Raw genomic sequence first — 16,318 nt, 5'->3', positions numbered from 1 at the left:
AAGCACCGTGCATTAAACTAGCTCAATAACTTGAAGAGCCCGAAATGTGGACACTGATAAGCAAAATGCTAAAATATTCTAATAAAACTCGCATCAAGGCCGTAAGAACCTAACTCGCAAGGCTTTGCTGTCTTCAGGCTAGGGTCTAAATTTTTGGGGCAGCCTCTTTGTACTTAGTGGTCGTTCTTCATCACACTCGCGTGGCTATGGTAAGCATACTTATATTATAGTTACCCTTACATTGAACTACCTTTACTTCAGCGTCGTAGTTTGTGAGAAGTGGAAAGAACTTTATTGGTGGAAAGATGAAAATTTGTCATGCCGCGGGAAATAGTCGGTCTCCAGATATAGTGCTGAAGTAGGTTGTTCGTAGACGTTTTCACATTTTGCTTTCGTGGCGGCATATTTACGTCTGGACAACGAGTTGCGTTGGAGAGGCCGGAAATAGTGGCGATTTCAGGACCGCAAGATTGGACCGTCATTGGAATGATTCTTTTTTAAACCGTGCACTGTTTTCGGCCGGAATTTAATAGTTACTACAAAATATTTTGTAATTACGTTTCCACCAAGAATGAATGCCATCAGGGCTAAATTTTTAATACTATTGCATTTTGTCAAGATGCATATAGTGCTGTTATATTGCAGTTTTAGCGCGTTTGTTACAAAATATGAAGCGAATAACCGTCAGTGTAATTCATCAACAGTGCAATGAGTTAACTTGAGGGAAAGCCATGCTGATTGCTCTTGTCCATCCACTAAAATTTATTAAATATTTTGCTTTGTGTATTCCAAAAGGAGAGGGAACTATTTCATTTGTGCCTTCATGTCAGAATTGAAGGTGGATCATTAAATTTTCAACGCAGTTTACAAGCAAGCATTTGGGCTTTCTCGTTTATAAGCAGTGCAGTGGCTAAGAAAAGGTTGATCAATCCTGAAGTTCAGTCATCGTACCTCAACTTGGCAGCAAGATCCCCCAAGGACAGAGGATATATTGTATACATGTCCTGTAAATAAAAAAAACAAGCATTTGGTCTTTCTCGTATAATAAGCAGTGGCTAAGAAAAGGTTGATCAATCCTGAAGTTCAGTCATCATCATACCTCAACTTGGCAGCAAGATCCCCCAAGGACAGAGGATATATTGTATACATGTCCTGTAAATCAAAACAAACAAGCATTTGGTCTTTCTCGTATAGTAAGCAGTGGCTAAGAAAAGGTTGATCAATCCTGAAGTTCAGTCATCATACCTCAACTTGGCAGCAAGATCCCCCAAGGACAGAGGATATATTGTAAACCTGTCCTGTTAATCAAAACATTTTTGTGCCTTCAAAGGCTTAAGTTATCTGTGGTGTGTTCGGAGTTAGGCTATATGGCCGTTTTTGTTGTATGTTTATGTGGAGATTGAATATAAGTGTGACCCTGTGCTTGTTTGTATACTTACGGTCAAACAGGGAACAGCACATTCACATAACATACTCACCTAGCACCTAACTCATAGCTGTACCCTGCAGGATCTGTACTTGTTCATGTCTCGAGCATTAACAAAGCACTAAAGTAGCTTAGTAATCATTTCCCACATTTTCTGAGCATCTAACATGACATACAGCAGTGCAGAGCAGCTTCAGAGAAGAAACATTTTAAATGCACAGACTCACACCAGCCACCCAATGAGCCAGTCCCTCAGTTGACTGTTTCCCTGGACACAGCCTGGCAATGTGAGCTAACTTTTGGCAAGTTGAAGGTTAGCAGGTAAGATTGAGTTAGGGTGAGTACCTACCTATAACTGGGTGCTACTGCCATGCAGGTCTTGGGTAGGCTGCAAATAGGTGTGATGATTAACATTGAGGTTAGGTCAGCTGTCAGGTTAGTCAGGTTCAGGTATGCTCATTGCTCAGGTCACATTTTTATGGACATTTGGCAAATTAAAAAACTAACAATCTTATCTAAGCTAACCCGACTAAATATACACAACTACTGACTAGGAACTGAGCACCTACCTGCTTGTGCCTACATCTCATACCATGTCAAAGTAGAGTTCCTTGGTGGAAGATTACCCTCAGTACTTTTTATCCCAGTCCTGTGAAGAAAACTAATACTTCTAAGCTCTGAGTCACTGCTGGCCATCCACAGGAAGAAACGCTGAGACTGAAAGCTTTGCCATTGTATATTGGACCAATAATGACTATCACGAATGACTATGAACACATAATATGATCACATCGTTGCATGGATTGTCACATTGACAATTTTACTACAATCCTTTTTTCAAAAAATACAGTGATGATGATTAACATCAAAATCAACATAAAGTGGATTTAGTGATCCAAACTTTCTCCTCCAGTAGCAATGGAATGATCGCATGTTTCATTTGCCAGACACTGAGTACCTGATGTACATTACAATCTGCAAAGCATCTAAGCATAGTAAAACTGCCCAAGTCCATTGATTCTAGATTTTAACTTGATAGTTAGCACTAATTTATCTTGCTGTTGTAAGTTATCATTCAATATTCATACATCAATATGCGCTCATCAGTCAACATTTCAAAGTCAACATTTCAGAAAATCAACATTTGATTTTCTGGCATGATCCTGCTCAGCGTGCTCTTCAGTATTGCTCCAAGGTCTGCAATATTATAGCTTGTTTTTAGACAATAAGCTCTTTTAATTTTACTTTTTCTTGCTGATATATGAGCCCGATCAACTTGCGTTTATCAACCAAAATTTCATAACTTGTTCAACTTGATATTGATATTGCTCAGTAGTCAAGAGTAAGACCTCTGTCAGCCTCCTGGATACTTCAGATCGTTTTCAGTCAACATGCTTCTTAAATATGATATAAGTCAATCTTAAGGGATTCAAAACATCCAACAAAACGACGTACAAGAGCAAGAAAACCACCAGATAAACTAAAAAATGGCCTTGGAACAGAGCCAAGTGGTGCTCCATTTGTTTGTTTACAATTATTGTAGTGCTGATGTATTTTTAGGACTCTGAACGTCGGCTTATAAAAAATGAAACGTTTTTCCAAAAGTTGTATGGCAAGTAATATTTATCTGAAAGAACTAAAATATTCAAAAGCCAAACACTATGAAATACATGAATCGGAACGAAAAAGTAACCCAAAAATCCAGCCTAATCACCGGCTCCTAAAACTGCAACAAAATCAGCACTTTTCCCCGCAACTCGTTGTCCAGACGTAAATATGCTTCGTGGCGAATCCTAGGCGAATCCGGCGAATCACACCAACCTTGAATTGGAATTTCAATTCAATCGAAGAAACTGAAATTTATATTGTTGAAATTTTAATTATATTGAAAAAATGTACTGAGTTGGAGTGTGAGGCTGTTAAATTGTATAACCTCTGAGCGGTTTTTGGTAATATTGTCTATTGATATGAAAGGCATCTTGATCTTGCTCTTTGATCGGTCTGGTCAGCATTCAGCTGGGGTTGGGGTAACTTTAAGAACTGTTTCAATATAAGTTTCAGTGTGAGTTATTATGCAGTTCTATGCAATTTAATTCAAATTTGAACATGCCTGTTGCAAAATGGTTTCATAATGAATAAGTCTAGCATATGAATTTTGCAAAAATAAGTAAATAAGTATATAAATAAGCTGTAAAATACATGTTCAGTTTTACTAACCCTGGATTCAGTCTCCTGCACGATGAATTATGAAAATTATGTTGTCTGGTTTAATGCCGTTCAAGGTCAGCAGGGGCTGGGCTGTGGTTATCGAACGGGATTGGCTGGACAATGTAGAATGCTCTTCATCTGAGGAGACTGTGAACACGCTCTGAAATTTGGTCGGAGAGGCGGACGTAACCTAGCGTTTTCATTTTATTATAATGTTAATGTATTTTCTGTTCTTTCAGATGATACCCTGATGTGTCAGACTCAGCCTCAGAAGATAAGGATAACTCACTTGTTGGCATAATGTCTGGCTCAAAAACTACCAAGATAGTGGCAGCATTGAGAAATTTGGTTATCAACTGGCCACCGCTGATACTATTTGTGGCGTGCCTTGTGATGTTCAGTGGTGTCACTCTGGTACTGGGTGCCTATGTGTATAACACTGAGGGCATTCCAGACCGGGATACTCTGGTAAGCACAATTTACTATATACATTTGAAAGCACGATTTTTGTGGGGCTTTTGTTGGAAAGGGGCTCCTACTATTCATGTTTGGTGCCCTAACTTGCCAGCATTTAATAAATTATAAAACACTGCTCCATAAGTAAACAGTTAACAGTCCATCACATAGGCCCAGTTCAGACCACTTACAACCTTTGTCAACAGTCATGGAACCAGTTCCTGAAGAGTATGGAGCACCACAGCCTGTGCAGGCACCATGTGCCGCCCTCAGCTGCCAATGCCACAGAGGATGCCGCCTCAGCCTCCATCCTGGTGACGGCCTCTGGCTGGTTTGACCAGCTCACTGAGCCCACCTCCAATGGCTCCCTGGAGCTCACTCTTGGTAAGTACTACTGTGTCATGTGTAACTGCTGCTAGTGGGTGGGGAAGTAAAAACTTTGCTAACTCTTTCCTCATTTGGCCTTAATGTGTCTTGTTAGTCACTGAATACATAGTGATAGTGATTATGCTATTTTGCCTCTTCATTGTACAGTTCCATGTGGTCCGGTTCTGTGGCCCCACTCTGACTTGTATACCATCTGTATCTGTCCTGCCCTCAAGACTGCCTTCAACTGCCTGCCCTTAGCAGACCCACAGTAGCCAGCTGCTCTAATTCATCCACTCCCGCCCGCAGAGGACCCCTCCTCGGCCGGTCTGAACGTGTCGCTGCGGCCGGTGTCGGCGGGCGGCTCCCAGCTGCTCTGTGTCCGGTTGCGGGGCTCGGCGGCACGGCTGCCCCACCCCGGCCACTCGCCGCCGCCCGCCTGTGACTCCGCCGCCCCTTCGGCCGCGCCGGCCGGCGTCGGCGCCGTGGAGCTGATCATGGACGGCGCCGCGCACTGCCCGGACGGCGGCGCGCGCTTCACCCTCGAGTACACACCGGCCACCGCCTGGGACATCACACTGTCCATGGTGAGGGGGATGGGGAGAATGTACACCACGGCACATATTCACACCACAGACTGTGGATTTCGGTGCTTGCTTTAAATCGTGTTAGTACAAGTAGTAGTGTTACTTGTTAGTATATTAGGTATTACTTTGACATTGACGTTTTTACATCAAATTATGTATAGTATCCAGTATTGGATCGATTGCCGATAGCGTCACACCATCGGGTCATCCCAGGCGAATGGTGTATTTGGCCGTTGAACCACCGGACGTTCGGTAGACATAATGAAAGAAATGAACTGGAGGCCAGCGTTGCGCCTTCAGCCGTGTGACCGATGCCAGTCCATCTGTCTCACTCGTGATCAGTGCGCTGCCTACTGGCCCTGCTGCTCTCCGCCGCCGCTGCGCTGTGCAGCCTCCTTCGCCTTCTTTTTCCTGTTAGCCTGGGCGAAAAACTGAGCGGCAAAATCCCTGACGTCCTCCGGCTGCCGGTCGACCACGCCGGCGATGAAGTCCGACACGACGGTGCGCAGCTCGCCGTGGCGCGCCAGATACGCCTCGTTCTCCCGGCGCAGCGTGGCCAGATGCTGCTGCAGGGCGGCCACCTGGTTCGGGTGCAGCGCGCCGTCGTCGTAGTTGTTCTCGGCCGCCACCGGCGCCTGGAAGTCGTTCTGGAGCGGCTGGGTCTGGCCGACATCCACGGGAGGAGGGAGGCCGGCAGTCGGCGCTGCTGGGCTGGCCCGCTCCGTCTCGGCGGTGGATCGGTCACTGGACATCGTCCGGCGTAGCAGCGCCCCGCTTTACTCTTCGTGGCTTCAGAAGATCACACGCGGTGCGGTGGTAAACGACCAATGGAACGGTAGATTATTTGTTTCTGAAGACCACACTCAGTCGACTCGAACTCCTTGCTCGAAGTAGTATCGGTAGTATCTATGACCGTGGCTCGAAGTCCTCGAATCCCATCGAATCCATCGAATCCTATGAGCGGAATCGGACTTGACGAGTCTCGAAAATTTGTACGATCTCGCAGATCTCGTGCTTTCTTACCAGCAACCCCCTAACGAACGCAAGTTGATTGCGCTGTGAGAGGATTTTGTATGCGAACGAGGAAGTGTGTTTGTATGTGAGATCTCAGTGGAATTTCACAGCCACCCTATTACCCAGTGGAAAGTACGCTTTGCTCTGTCACCGTAGTGTGCGTGGATGTCATTTTGTATTCGTATTTAGTCAACAATGTTTGATAGCTCAAATTGTACGGATGTCTGCCCGATGTCACCCTGCGTTTTTTGGACTGTAGATGACAGCACTGTGCCGTGTGTTCACTTCGTTGCAACACGCCCCTGTCAGGTGCCTTCCTAATCGGTAGGTACCGTTTGAGAGCACCCCTCTGACGCCTGTGGCCGTGTCTCCCCACAGGCGGACCGGCAGCGAGCGTACGCTCACCTGACGTGCACCAGCGCCTTTCTGGCCGTGATGGCGCTCTGTATGCTGACCTGTACACTGGTCAGGAACCGCTCACGCTACACGCTGGCCGCCGGCGACAAGGTGGGTTTCATTTAAGCTGTCACCTGCGCCGAACTAAGTCACTAAATCGATGGAGGTGCTCGGGATACGATCGAGAAAGTATTGGTGTTGGTGTAGTTAAAGTTGAACTGTGAACTTGCAGCAAGTCTGTATGCAGTATGGCTGATTTTTGACCCATTTATCCAGCCAGCGAATCGCCGCTATGCTCTCCCATAGCTCCGGTTTTGTGATTCTCACTTCATGTACTTAAAGGGACCCTCCCACCTTTAAAAAAGTTTATGAATTGGCATGAAAGTGATGTCGCTCGGTTCAGAAAGAGCGAAAACGAATATCTACCAAATTTCACCGAAAAATATTCACCGGTTTTCAAGATATTAGACTTTTACTTTTGTTTACTTTTTGGGATCTCCGCTGTTCCTAGCGACTTTATTTAAAAGTGCGGCATTTGTTGCGCGCAACGCAGCATATACCACCGCGTGCTACAAAACGTTTTAGTCAAACATTTAACGGACGTTCGAAAGCCTGATGACGTCATCAGATTTAAGTGCCTATACCAATACATTGTGGCACTTATTTGCACAGATGTCAAAATCAAACTCAAATTTCTTTGCGATGAAGTAATTGCTGGAGAAACGGTTTTCACGGCACTGATTTTCAAAGAACGTCCATCAAGATGGCTATCTCAACTCAAATCTAATGTTAAGGTGGGACAGTCCCTTTAATCCTGCCAATATTTATCGGGGACAACTACGGCGGGTTTCCTATATTCAGGTCAGGGTTTCGATGATTTGCAGACCGTCGTCTCGATGCTTCGTATTCCCCTGTATATTCCGTGCTGAATGCTGATCGGTGTTCGTCCTTTCAGGTACCCCTGTCAGACGGCTAGAGAAGGAGTGAATCCAACCCTCCCGACCGTGCCTTATTCCTCCTCGGCTGCTGTGAGCTCCGGAACGACTATTCGCGTCCGGACCAGTGCCTTGTCAGTTGTCGCGCAGTTGGACATTCCTGGCGCAGATCGGGTCAGAAGTCGCCGGGTCGTGTGATTCCGGGTCCGCTGGGCCGGCCCTGTGGTTGTGTGGCTGTGTGTGGTCATTATTTATTGTTACCGTCAGCTTTGTTAGAAAAGTTTGTTGTGCCGTGGGCGCCGTGAGGCTATTGGTGTGCATTAGGCGAGGGATTGAGGTAAGGGACTGAACAGGTGTCATGCAGGGGTGGTAAGGATGGTGGAAGGGAGACGTGTGTTTGAGCCTGTTATCCAGGGATCGTGTGAGATAGATAGGAGGATCAGAAGTCCACTGAGGCTATATTTTAGATGTGTGTTATTTGAAGGATCGGAGCCGACCAGCTGTTATGCTTTCTGTATCGGAGTCAACTCTTCGCCAAGGACTATATATCATTCACCATGTGTTATGCATGATTGTACTTAACGCTGCGAAAGGTGTCGCTTTTTCTGCAGCGCTACGGCTCCTGGCTATTCCCATTTCAATTCAAACGACTATCTCAAACTAGTATCAATAACCAATCATAGCTCCATTTACATACACTCGCTCGATTCCAGTGCATGTGCAGAAGTCGGCTCTCCCAAAATGACGGTGCCTTTGTCGTTAGTCATTCCTCCCGTCCATTGCGCCGTCCCTTCTCGAGTCGCGCACGGTCCCACCTTTGGTGTGTTTGGTGATATTGCACATTCCTGTCGGGTTTCGTTGGCTTACACTGGGGACCGGACTTGTGGCCTTGCGGGCAGGCTCGGAGATGGGTAGCGACCTCGCATGGCACTCTGGCTCGCGGGTGCTCATCTGGCGGTTGAGCCACGTAACTTTAGAGTGCGGCGTTTCCGATAAATGGAGACAAAAGACAAGTTGTGTCCGTATATCCAAGGAGTGAGACATTTTATGGTGATCTACCGGTACTTATTTGCTTAGCTTTCTTCGCTGTGGTCTTGCTTGAAACTTTTCCGTGAATGCACTGTGTGTCATATCGTTGCAAAGAATTCTGCCCTTTTTACTCTCTTCTATTCCGTGCTTCAGCGTTGTGTGATTTGGATCGCTGTCCCGTAGCCGTTTATTCTATCTCGCGCTCTGCAAACCTGCGGTCGGTGCTCGTTGACCTGTCATGGGTGTCACTGACCCCTGCCGTGGGTGTCGCTGTACCACCTGTTGCGGTCGCATTCGATCGTAGTCACCCGTGTGTCATTGTCAATATAGTGTGCCACGTCTTCGTCCCCTGTGTGACAGTGCAGCGCTCCAGGACGGTTACCTAAACCCAGCAGCACCGTGCATGCACATCAATTTTTGCTGATTGTTTCCGAGGTTCGTCGTATGCATCGTTAAGAGTCGTGCGTTGTCCGTGGCAACGTATTTGAAAGATTCAACTCACCCACCTCTATATGTTTGATCGAAATTTCAAAAAAAGGTTCTGCATCGTTGGCTCTTCCCTGCGTTCGCTTTGTCCCGGTTGGTCTTCATTTGCCTCAGTTTCGCTGTGTCAGGGTGACTCGACAAATGCGCAGCGTCCGGCCGGCTGGCTGGCTGGCTCCCTGGCAGCCGCTGTGTGCTCAGCCAGTCACGCCCATAGTCGGTGTACAGGTGCCCGTGATGTCACCCCACGCTACGTGTGCTTACGACTCACGATCTGGGAGAAAGCTGTGAGACCAAAGCCAATCAGGCTAAAACCATAGGAGAGAAGGGAAGGTGTTGGAGCGCCCAGTTAAGCATCGGTGAAAATCGGCAACAGTCAGACCTACTCCCACGGCACCTGACCAGAACGGGAGATGGATTGCAGAAACAAAATTAAGGCACAAAAGTGGGAAGATGCACACTTTCTCTTCCGGTCCTTCCATTCCGTATACTCTCAGTATGCAAACAGAAATTATCCCAAAACATTTATTGAGAAACCACAAAATACTGGATCTGTCAAATACCGCGCCATGTCACGAACAGCCTTCTCCCCAAAAAGTGGTAGTACATGAAAATCACAGAAGCAGCGGGGTAAGCAATCACCAAAAAGAATGCAGCTGAGGCATATCGATCTAAACCAGCTACATTACCATAACGCGCTAACCCTACCGAATAGGAAGAGACTACAAACATGTTGATAAATATTTAACAAGTAACAAGCATAAGTAAGTGATTTGTTCGATTTCGATAACACCCTTTGTTTCCCATTGCAAGTGCTCTAGAAGCTAATGTTGAGACAAAGCGCGCACCTTTGTTTTACGACACGTGTACGAAATGATAGATATTTGTAAGGCGGAACAGCGTCCCATAAGGAATGTTAGTGTGGGCTCGGCATGCCGCTACCACCAGACGACAGGCACTTCCATCACATTCTGATCATCCGATCACAGCGGGTCAGCCGTCCGTAGCACGCCATCGGTCAACGGTATATAGGGCCTTGCAGTCAACCGCGGGGAAGTCAAAATGTCGGTTTCACTACGAGAGGATCAACATCTGTGCACGATTGAACACAAAGGCACCGCCTGGGGTTGGACCGCAAACAGCTGTGCGGGCCACCAAATCACGTCAGCATAACGGTCACATCATGACAGCAGTGGCACGGTGCAGCTCCGCTCCGCAAGACCCTCAGGTCGCTATGTGGTCGATGTTGTTAGTCCCTTCTCCAGTGCTACCCGGATAGGAGCCTCTCTAAACTCAGAGTCCGGTGGCGGGCGGACACCACAGAACATCCATTGAACTAACAGTCCATCTTCTGGGTGATAACTGCTGCCCGGTTAGCACACTTTCTCTCGACTCGGCCTGGGGCCACTTCACTCCGCACACAGCTCCATATTATAGAAACTCACTGGAATGTACGAACGCGATTGTGGTACGATAAGTGTTTGTGGTACGATAAACACACCTCAATACATTTGCCAAAGCAGCATTTGTCGGAAAATATAACGCGTAAGCGTTTACCCATCGTTTCAAGACACATTCGTTGCACACGAGATCCATAGGTGGGCGTTCGTTCAGCTTCGCTTTCAAGACTTTGAAACATCATTAAATCAGTCGAGGAAAAGGTCACTCGCATTCGTATCACGAGATGAGCCCATGGTGACCGGATGAACACATGTAAAAGGAAAAGCAAAGTAGTCGCTCGCACACCTATGCAATAGGTACCTATACTGATTTGTCAAAAGAGACGATTCGACTTTCAATAAGGCCACAGGAATAATATGCACTATGCAGAAGCATAACATTAAGCACATGGATAAAACGAGGTTAGCCATAAGATAATGAGGTCGGCATTGAGGTGACGGACGGAGGTGGTGATGCCGAGTATTAAGCAAAGCAGCGAGGCATTTTCAAAAAAAAAAAAAACGATAAGCAAGCGGGATCACAAAGCGAAAAAAGTAACAGCATAATCCGGTTTGTTGGTACGTAGTTGATTCATGAATACTCACACCTTTCACCAGTGTTTGCATTAATTCTGGCATCGTGACGGAGTAGACGGAAAGCCAGCCGAAGATGAAGCCGCAACTCTCTGTCCAGGGACGAGAGTCGACCACACTCGGTTCAGATCTCTCCTCCCCTCTCGGTACTCCTGTCCACTGTCCTCAGTCATCCTTGGCGGCCGTGGCGGCGGTCGAGGGAGGTCGGAAGCGAGCCAACAGCATCAGGGGCACGATCATCACCACGGCGGCGGCGCAGTAGCAGACGGTGGCTCCCGTCAGCCAGAACACTGTGCTGAACAGCACGGGACCCAGCGCGCGCGCCAGCGCCCCCAGCGAGCGGAACACGCCCGTCACGGCGCCCTTCTGGTGCGCGCCGCCGTAACGCGCCGCGATCGTAGACAGACACGGCACGCACACGGCGGTGGACAGGGCGTACAGCGTGAACCCGGCGTACAACCCGAGCTGCGAGTACGACAACGCCACGGCCACGAACGAGGGCAGCAGGAGGCCGACGCCGACCAGTGCCGTGCGCTCCATGCGCTGCTCGGGAATCCGGCGCACGTAACCGCCCTGAACCACCGCCATCAGCGCGCCCATGTAGAGGAACATGTAGCCCTGCTGCATGGACGTGTAGGCGAAGCGCGTGTGGCAGTGGAAGGTAAGGGTGAACTCGACGCCGGAGAAGATGAACAGGTAGAGGAAGTAGACGAGGCCGATGTGCCGCAGCGCCGCCTGCTGTGTGGCGTCCGCGCAGCGCACCAGCCGGAACTTGAGCAGCGCCGCCGGGCTGATGTAGTCGAGCAGGGAGTCGTCGGTACCGGCACGCCGCCTCCGCCGCTCGGCCGGCAGGCTCTCCGGCAGCGCCAGGTAGACGAACAGCACGTTCAACGAGGAGAGGGCGATGGCCAGCATCGCCGGTGCCTGGTAGAGCGTCGCTCCGCCGCCGCCGCCGCGGCCGAACCCGGCCGCGAACGCCGCGCCCATGATCGGGCCGACGATGAAGCCGACCGAGAAGGCGACGCCGAGCCAGGCCATGCCGCGGCCGCGGGACTCCACGTCCGTCACGTCGGTCACGATCGCCGACGAGAGATTGACGTTGCCCTTGCTCAGTCCACCGGCCACGCGCGCCGCCACGAACACCAGGAAGCTGCTGGCGCGGTACCAGAGCACGTAGGACGCGGCGATGCCGACCAGCGAAAGCAGCAGCACCGGACGGCGGCCGTAGACGTCCGACAGGCGGCCGGAGACGGGCGCCGTCAGGAACTGCAGCAGAGAGAACAGGGAGCCCAGCAGGCCGCCCAGCAGCACGGGCGTGAACCGATCAGGTGCTCCGATGGCGGCGCCAAACTCACGTACGCGGCTCACCACCAGTGGGTAGGCACCACTTGTGTCGTGTGACTCGTAGTAGTCGAGCAGCGATGGCAGTAGAGGCAGGATCATGGTGAATGAGAGCAGGTCCAGCAGCAGCGAGACGAATACCACCCATATGTGGCGCCGGCTGTAGGCCTGCGGGCCACCATCTCCACCTCCATTTGAATCAGGCTTAGCCATTCCTATCCTGGAAAATATGTGAGAACAATCAATGCATGAAACATTTGACAGTGTGTTATTATATTCTAATTTCTAACAGCATTTAATATTTGCAAGAATTTCATACTTACTTACTTACTTACTTACTTACTTACTTACTTACTTACTTACTTACTTACTTGGGTACGGGGACCCGCAGTTGCTTCTGTACACGAACCCCAACTCTAGCCGTCCGTTCTGTCCAGAAACAACCGATAACATTGATATTGACTGCCGGTCCCTGTACAAGAGCAGCTGAGGTTTTCTGTGCGTGCCCTCTGACAGCTTATCGTTGTTCTCTGTGAGGGTGCTGGGACAATTTACTCAGGGTCGCTGTACAGTAGCAACTGCGGGTCCCCGTACTTACTTACTTACGAACTACGGAATATGGAGGCCAGAGAGGCCAGAGGCCTTTAGAAACCTTTCTAGTCGCGCTCCTCGTGCGTCTGACTAATGACTATTCGTCTGCATGAGGCATGTCGTGTGCAAGGTGTGCCCAGTGAGCGTCAAGCTGGTTTTTGAATTGGTTCAGGTGTCGGAGGCGACGACCGCTGGCGGTAGGCTGTTCCAGTCGTTGATGGCGCGGATGGAGAACGCGTTGCGCCGAATCCTGGAGTCCGCTCGCGGCTTAGCTAGTCTCCACTGGTGTCCTCTTTTAGCAGGAGTTCTGTCGGCTGCCATCTCGAAGAAGCTGCGAGGGTCCATGTCAACTGTCAAGTCCACCGCGGAGCAGCTGATAAGCCGTGATCATACCTCCACGCCTCCGTCTGTAGTACAGCGTTGGTAGCTGGCAGCTGCAGCACTTTCAGATGCCCTTGATACGGGGGGTGTCGAAGATCGGGAACCAGCTTGGTCGCCTGCCTTTGCACTCGCTCTACCAGCCGCTGGTCCGCCCGGTTGAAGGGACCCCACACGAGGTTCCCGTACTCAAGGTGGGGATGGACAAGGGCCTTGAGGAGCAAGGGGAGGGTTGATTTTTCAAGCAGGTGGAAGTACCAACGAATCAATGCCATCACTTGTGTTGCCTTCTTTACGGCCGCAGCAGCCTGCTTCCGGAATTTGAGCTGGGTATCCATGAGGACGCCAAAGTCTCTCTCGACCTCTGACTCCGCGACCGTTGTTCCCCCATCCGGTATGTGTGATGCTGGTTGCCTCCGCCGATGTGGAGCACCTTGCACTTTCCAGGGCTAAATGACAGCTGCCACCTGTCTGTCAAGTGAAGTGCTGCATTCAGGTCCTCCTGCAGGGATGCTGAGTCGGACAGAGAGCAGATAGGTCGGTAGAGTTTGCTGTCATCGGCGAATTTTTATCCCGCAGTGTAGCGGTTCCGGCAGGTCGTTCACATACAGCGTGAAGAGCAATGGAGCAAGGACCGAACCCTGTGGAACACTGCTGAGGAGCCCAGTCTGACTTGCTGCTTCCAACAGTGACTCGCTGCTTCAGTCCTTCCAAGAATGTGCCAATCCATCTCAGAATCTTGCCTCTGATGCCGTGAGCTTCTACTTTCCTCAGCAGCCTTCTACGTGGGACTGTGTTGAACACCTTGGCTAGGCTAGGTCAGTAGGCGGAACTATGGTCAAGCGTACCCATTTTCGGGAACGCATTTTCGTTCCCATGTTTGGGAACGATAAACCCAAATATGGGAACGCCATGTAGGCATTATTTAAAACAAGAAAAAGAACCGTTAAATGACGTCCAAAAAATATAAAACGATCGTGAACCGCCTGATATTTGTCTCAATATTGTTGGGAAAGAGTTTGATATTGTAAGGCCCATCGTAGTTTCAAATCGTTCCCCTATTTCTAAAGCAGTCCATCATCCGGGCCGCGAGCCCAAATTTGGGAACGCTCTCGTACACTGGCGCTGCAAGCGTTCCTTATTATGGGAACGGCGTACCCAAAATTGGGAACGATTTCACCGACGCCTTTCAGGGGCTCTTTTCATTAACAAGCATCACGTCCAACGCCGCAAATTATTGTTAACGCAACAATCATCAGATGACCTTTCCGGCAAGACCGTCGCATGTTTCGCCCGGTCTTCTGCGCTTTTATTCCCGTCGATCTCGCAGCGGGCACGCCCCCCTCTGCAGGATTACGTAATTCACAACGCTCAGCGATGTTCAACAAGGTCTTCCATACCTATATCCACCGTCCGCGCTGAGGGTGGAGACATGTCAAGCACCTGTCTGTTTATCACCGATAGTTGACGAGCACAAGGAAGTATCCAAAAATGGGAACGCTGAATATGTCACACCCTCAAAACACCTAGTCCCAATGAAAATCTAGTTTTTTCCTTTCTTGATGAGTGTAAGTGGCAAAAGGCCTGGTAGGATGGGCACGAGGAATTATCGAAATCAGCATAAAAATTATAAATAAGCCACACAGAGCGAGCTATATAAGAGAAATTCCCCCAAAACGATCACGCTTAGAAACACGGAAGACAAAAACCACGCTCATGACGCTCCTTATAAAACAACTCTAAACAGCTAGCATCCAAATGAAATATGTCTTTCCGGGATGATAAAATACAGCTGGATAATTTTCAACCGCTTAAACTGAGTTTACAACAGTAGCTCGGTATATTCACTCACGTTCCACGCGGTCGTCCGCCCCGACACAAAAGTCAACAATATTACCTCGGGACCGTCCGCGTCTTCGCTTGCATTTGTCAGCATCTGGTGTCGATAGTATGAAAGTTCATAACCAGGCGAAAATTATTATACTTTACCTCAAACTAAAAAATGCTTCATTTTCCTTAAAATTGCATGTTAAATGTCGTATAACCCATATTTCCACCATTCTGTCATTTTCAAAAAATCATTAAAAATATCATTCCACGGTCAATTTCCTTGTTCCACGGTCAGATTAAAGATAACTTTATGGAGATTTAGTAGATACTTAAATCAGCGTGCACTTTTTTGAGACGTAATGCACTTTTGAGTTTTAGTGGGAGAACGGCCGAAAAATTGCCTTCCGTTCTCATAAATGGGAACGCCCGTTCCCATATTTGGGAACTCCGTTCCCAAAAATGGGAACGTTCCTATATTTAGGTACTCATGACCATAGTTCCGCCTACTGAGGTTTAGGTATATGACGTCGACAGGTCTGTTGCTCTCAAACATGCTGCTCCATTCTACTATTGTTAGCATCAGCTGAGTAGAGCAGGACCTCCCTGGACCAAATCTGTGTTGGGCATCGTTGATCAGGTTCTCCGACTTGAGGTGTGCCATAAACCGGTCGCGGATGATCGACTCCAAGAGCTTGCACGGAACAGACGTCAAACTGACCGGCCTGCAGTTCCTTGGTTCATCTTTACCTACCTACCTCATACTTTTCAAACATTTCTTATTTATCAGGAAGCCAATATTTTAACCCCATATTTAACATGTCAATAAAGCCCGACACGCCTCACTACAGTCTCCTCATCCTGGGAGGAGTGTTCAGGTAGACATCAGGATATCACAAAAAGAAGCGAACAGTTCGCGCCCTAGCTTACCCAGACTATATACATAATATAACAGCCCGGATTAAACAAAGAGCTCACCTTCAGCGTACAGCGTGGCCCCGCGCTCCGCTACGCTCAAAGCACTTTCCCAAACAGCTGCTCAGCCAACAGGAAGAAATGAACTGTATTCACAAAATAATGTGTTCGTTTGCTAACGTCATTTACAGCTCACCTTGATTATCCAATCAGTTACAAGAAATACAAGCGAGTTAGGTAAGTCAAAAATTGTTCAGGAATTTCCATGGAATTTCCATACATTTCTCATTTTTATTACAAAAAGACAGCCTCGGAAAAAGATTTGTTTCCATT

General features: G+C 48.5%; 2 protein-coding genes across 10 annotated transcripts; one reads left to right on the top strand and one right to left on the bottom strand.

Annotated features, from left to right (window-relative positions):
• Window positions 1-3,214: 3,214 nt before the first annotated feature.
• On the top strand, window positions 3,215-8,762 carry LOC122383216. 9 transcript variants are annotated; one of them, XM_043369392.1, is made up of 6 exons: window positions 3,215-3,255; window positions 3,874-4,102; window positions 4,297-4,474; window positions 4,766-5,043; window positions 6,436-6,564; window positions 7,409-8,762. In XM_043369392.1, the coding sequence occupies exons 2-6, from the start codon at window positions 3,935-3,937 to the stop codon at window positions 7,427-7,429; spliced, it is 774 nt and encodes a 257-aa protein (XP_043225327.1). In that variant the 5' UTR covers window positions 3,215-3,255; window positions 3,874-3,934; the 3' UTR covers window positions 7,430-8,762. The 9 variants fall into 9 exon arrangements, with proteins under 9 accessions (XP_043225327.1, XP_043225322.1, XP_043225323.1 ...); XM_043369387.1 differs by having other exon boundaries at window positions 3,223-3,293; XM_043369388.1 differs by having other exon boundaries at window positions 3,235-3,375.
• Window positions 8,763-9,411: 649 nt separating this feature from the next.
• On the bottom strand, window positions 9,412-16,177 carry LOC122383213 (major facilitator superfamily domain-containing protein 10-like). Its single transcript, XM_043369381.1, has 2 exons — window positions 16,049-16,177; window positions 9,412-12,494 (listed from the first exon to the last, which is right to left on the bottom strand). Exon 2 carries the CDS (start codon window positions 12,485-12,487, stop codon window positions 11,099-11,101), a length of 1,389 nt encoding a protein of 462 aa, XP_043225316.1. The 5' UTR covers window positions 12,488-12,494; window positions 16,049-16,177; the 3' UTR covers window positions 9,412-11,098.
• Between the last annotated feature and the right edge of the window lie 141 nt (window positions 16,178-16,318).

This window comes from Amphibalanus amphitrite, unplaced genomic scaffold (assembly GCF_019059575.1).
Source record: "Amphibalanus amphitrite isolate SeventyFive unplaced genomic scaffold, NRLGWU_Aamphi_draft 000158F_arrow, whole genome shotgun sequence".
In the NCBI taxonomy this organism is placed as follows: domain Eukaryota; kingdom Metazoa; phylum Arthropoda; class Thecostraca; order Balanomorpha; family Balanidae; genus Amphibalanus; species Amphibalanus amphitrite.
Note: the sequence above shows the minus strand (reverse complement) of the source record. Positions and strands in the feature narration are given on the sequence as shown.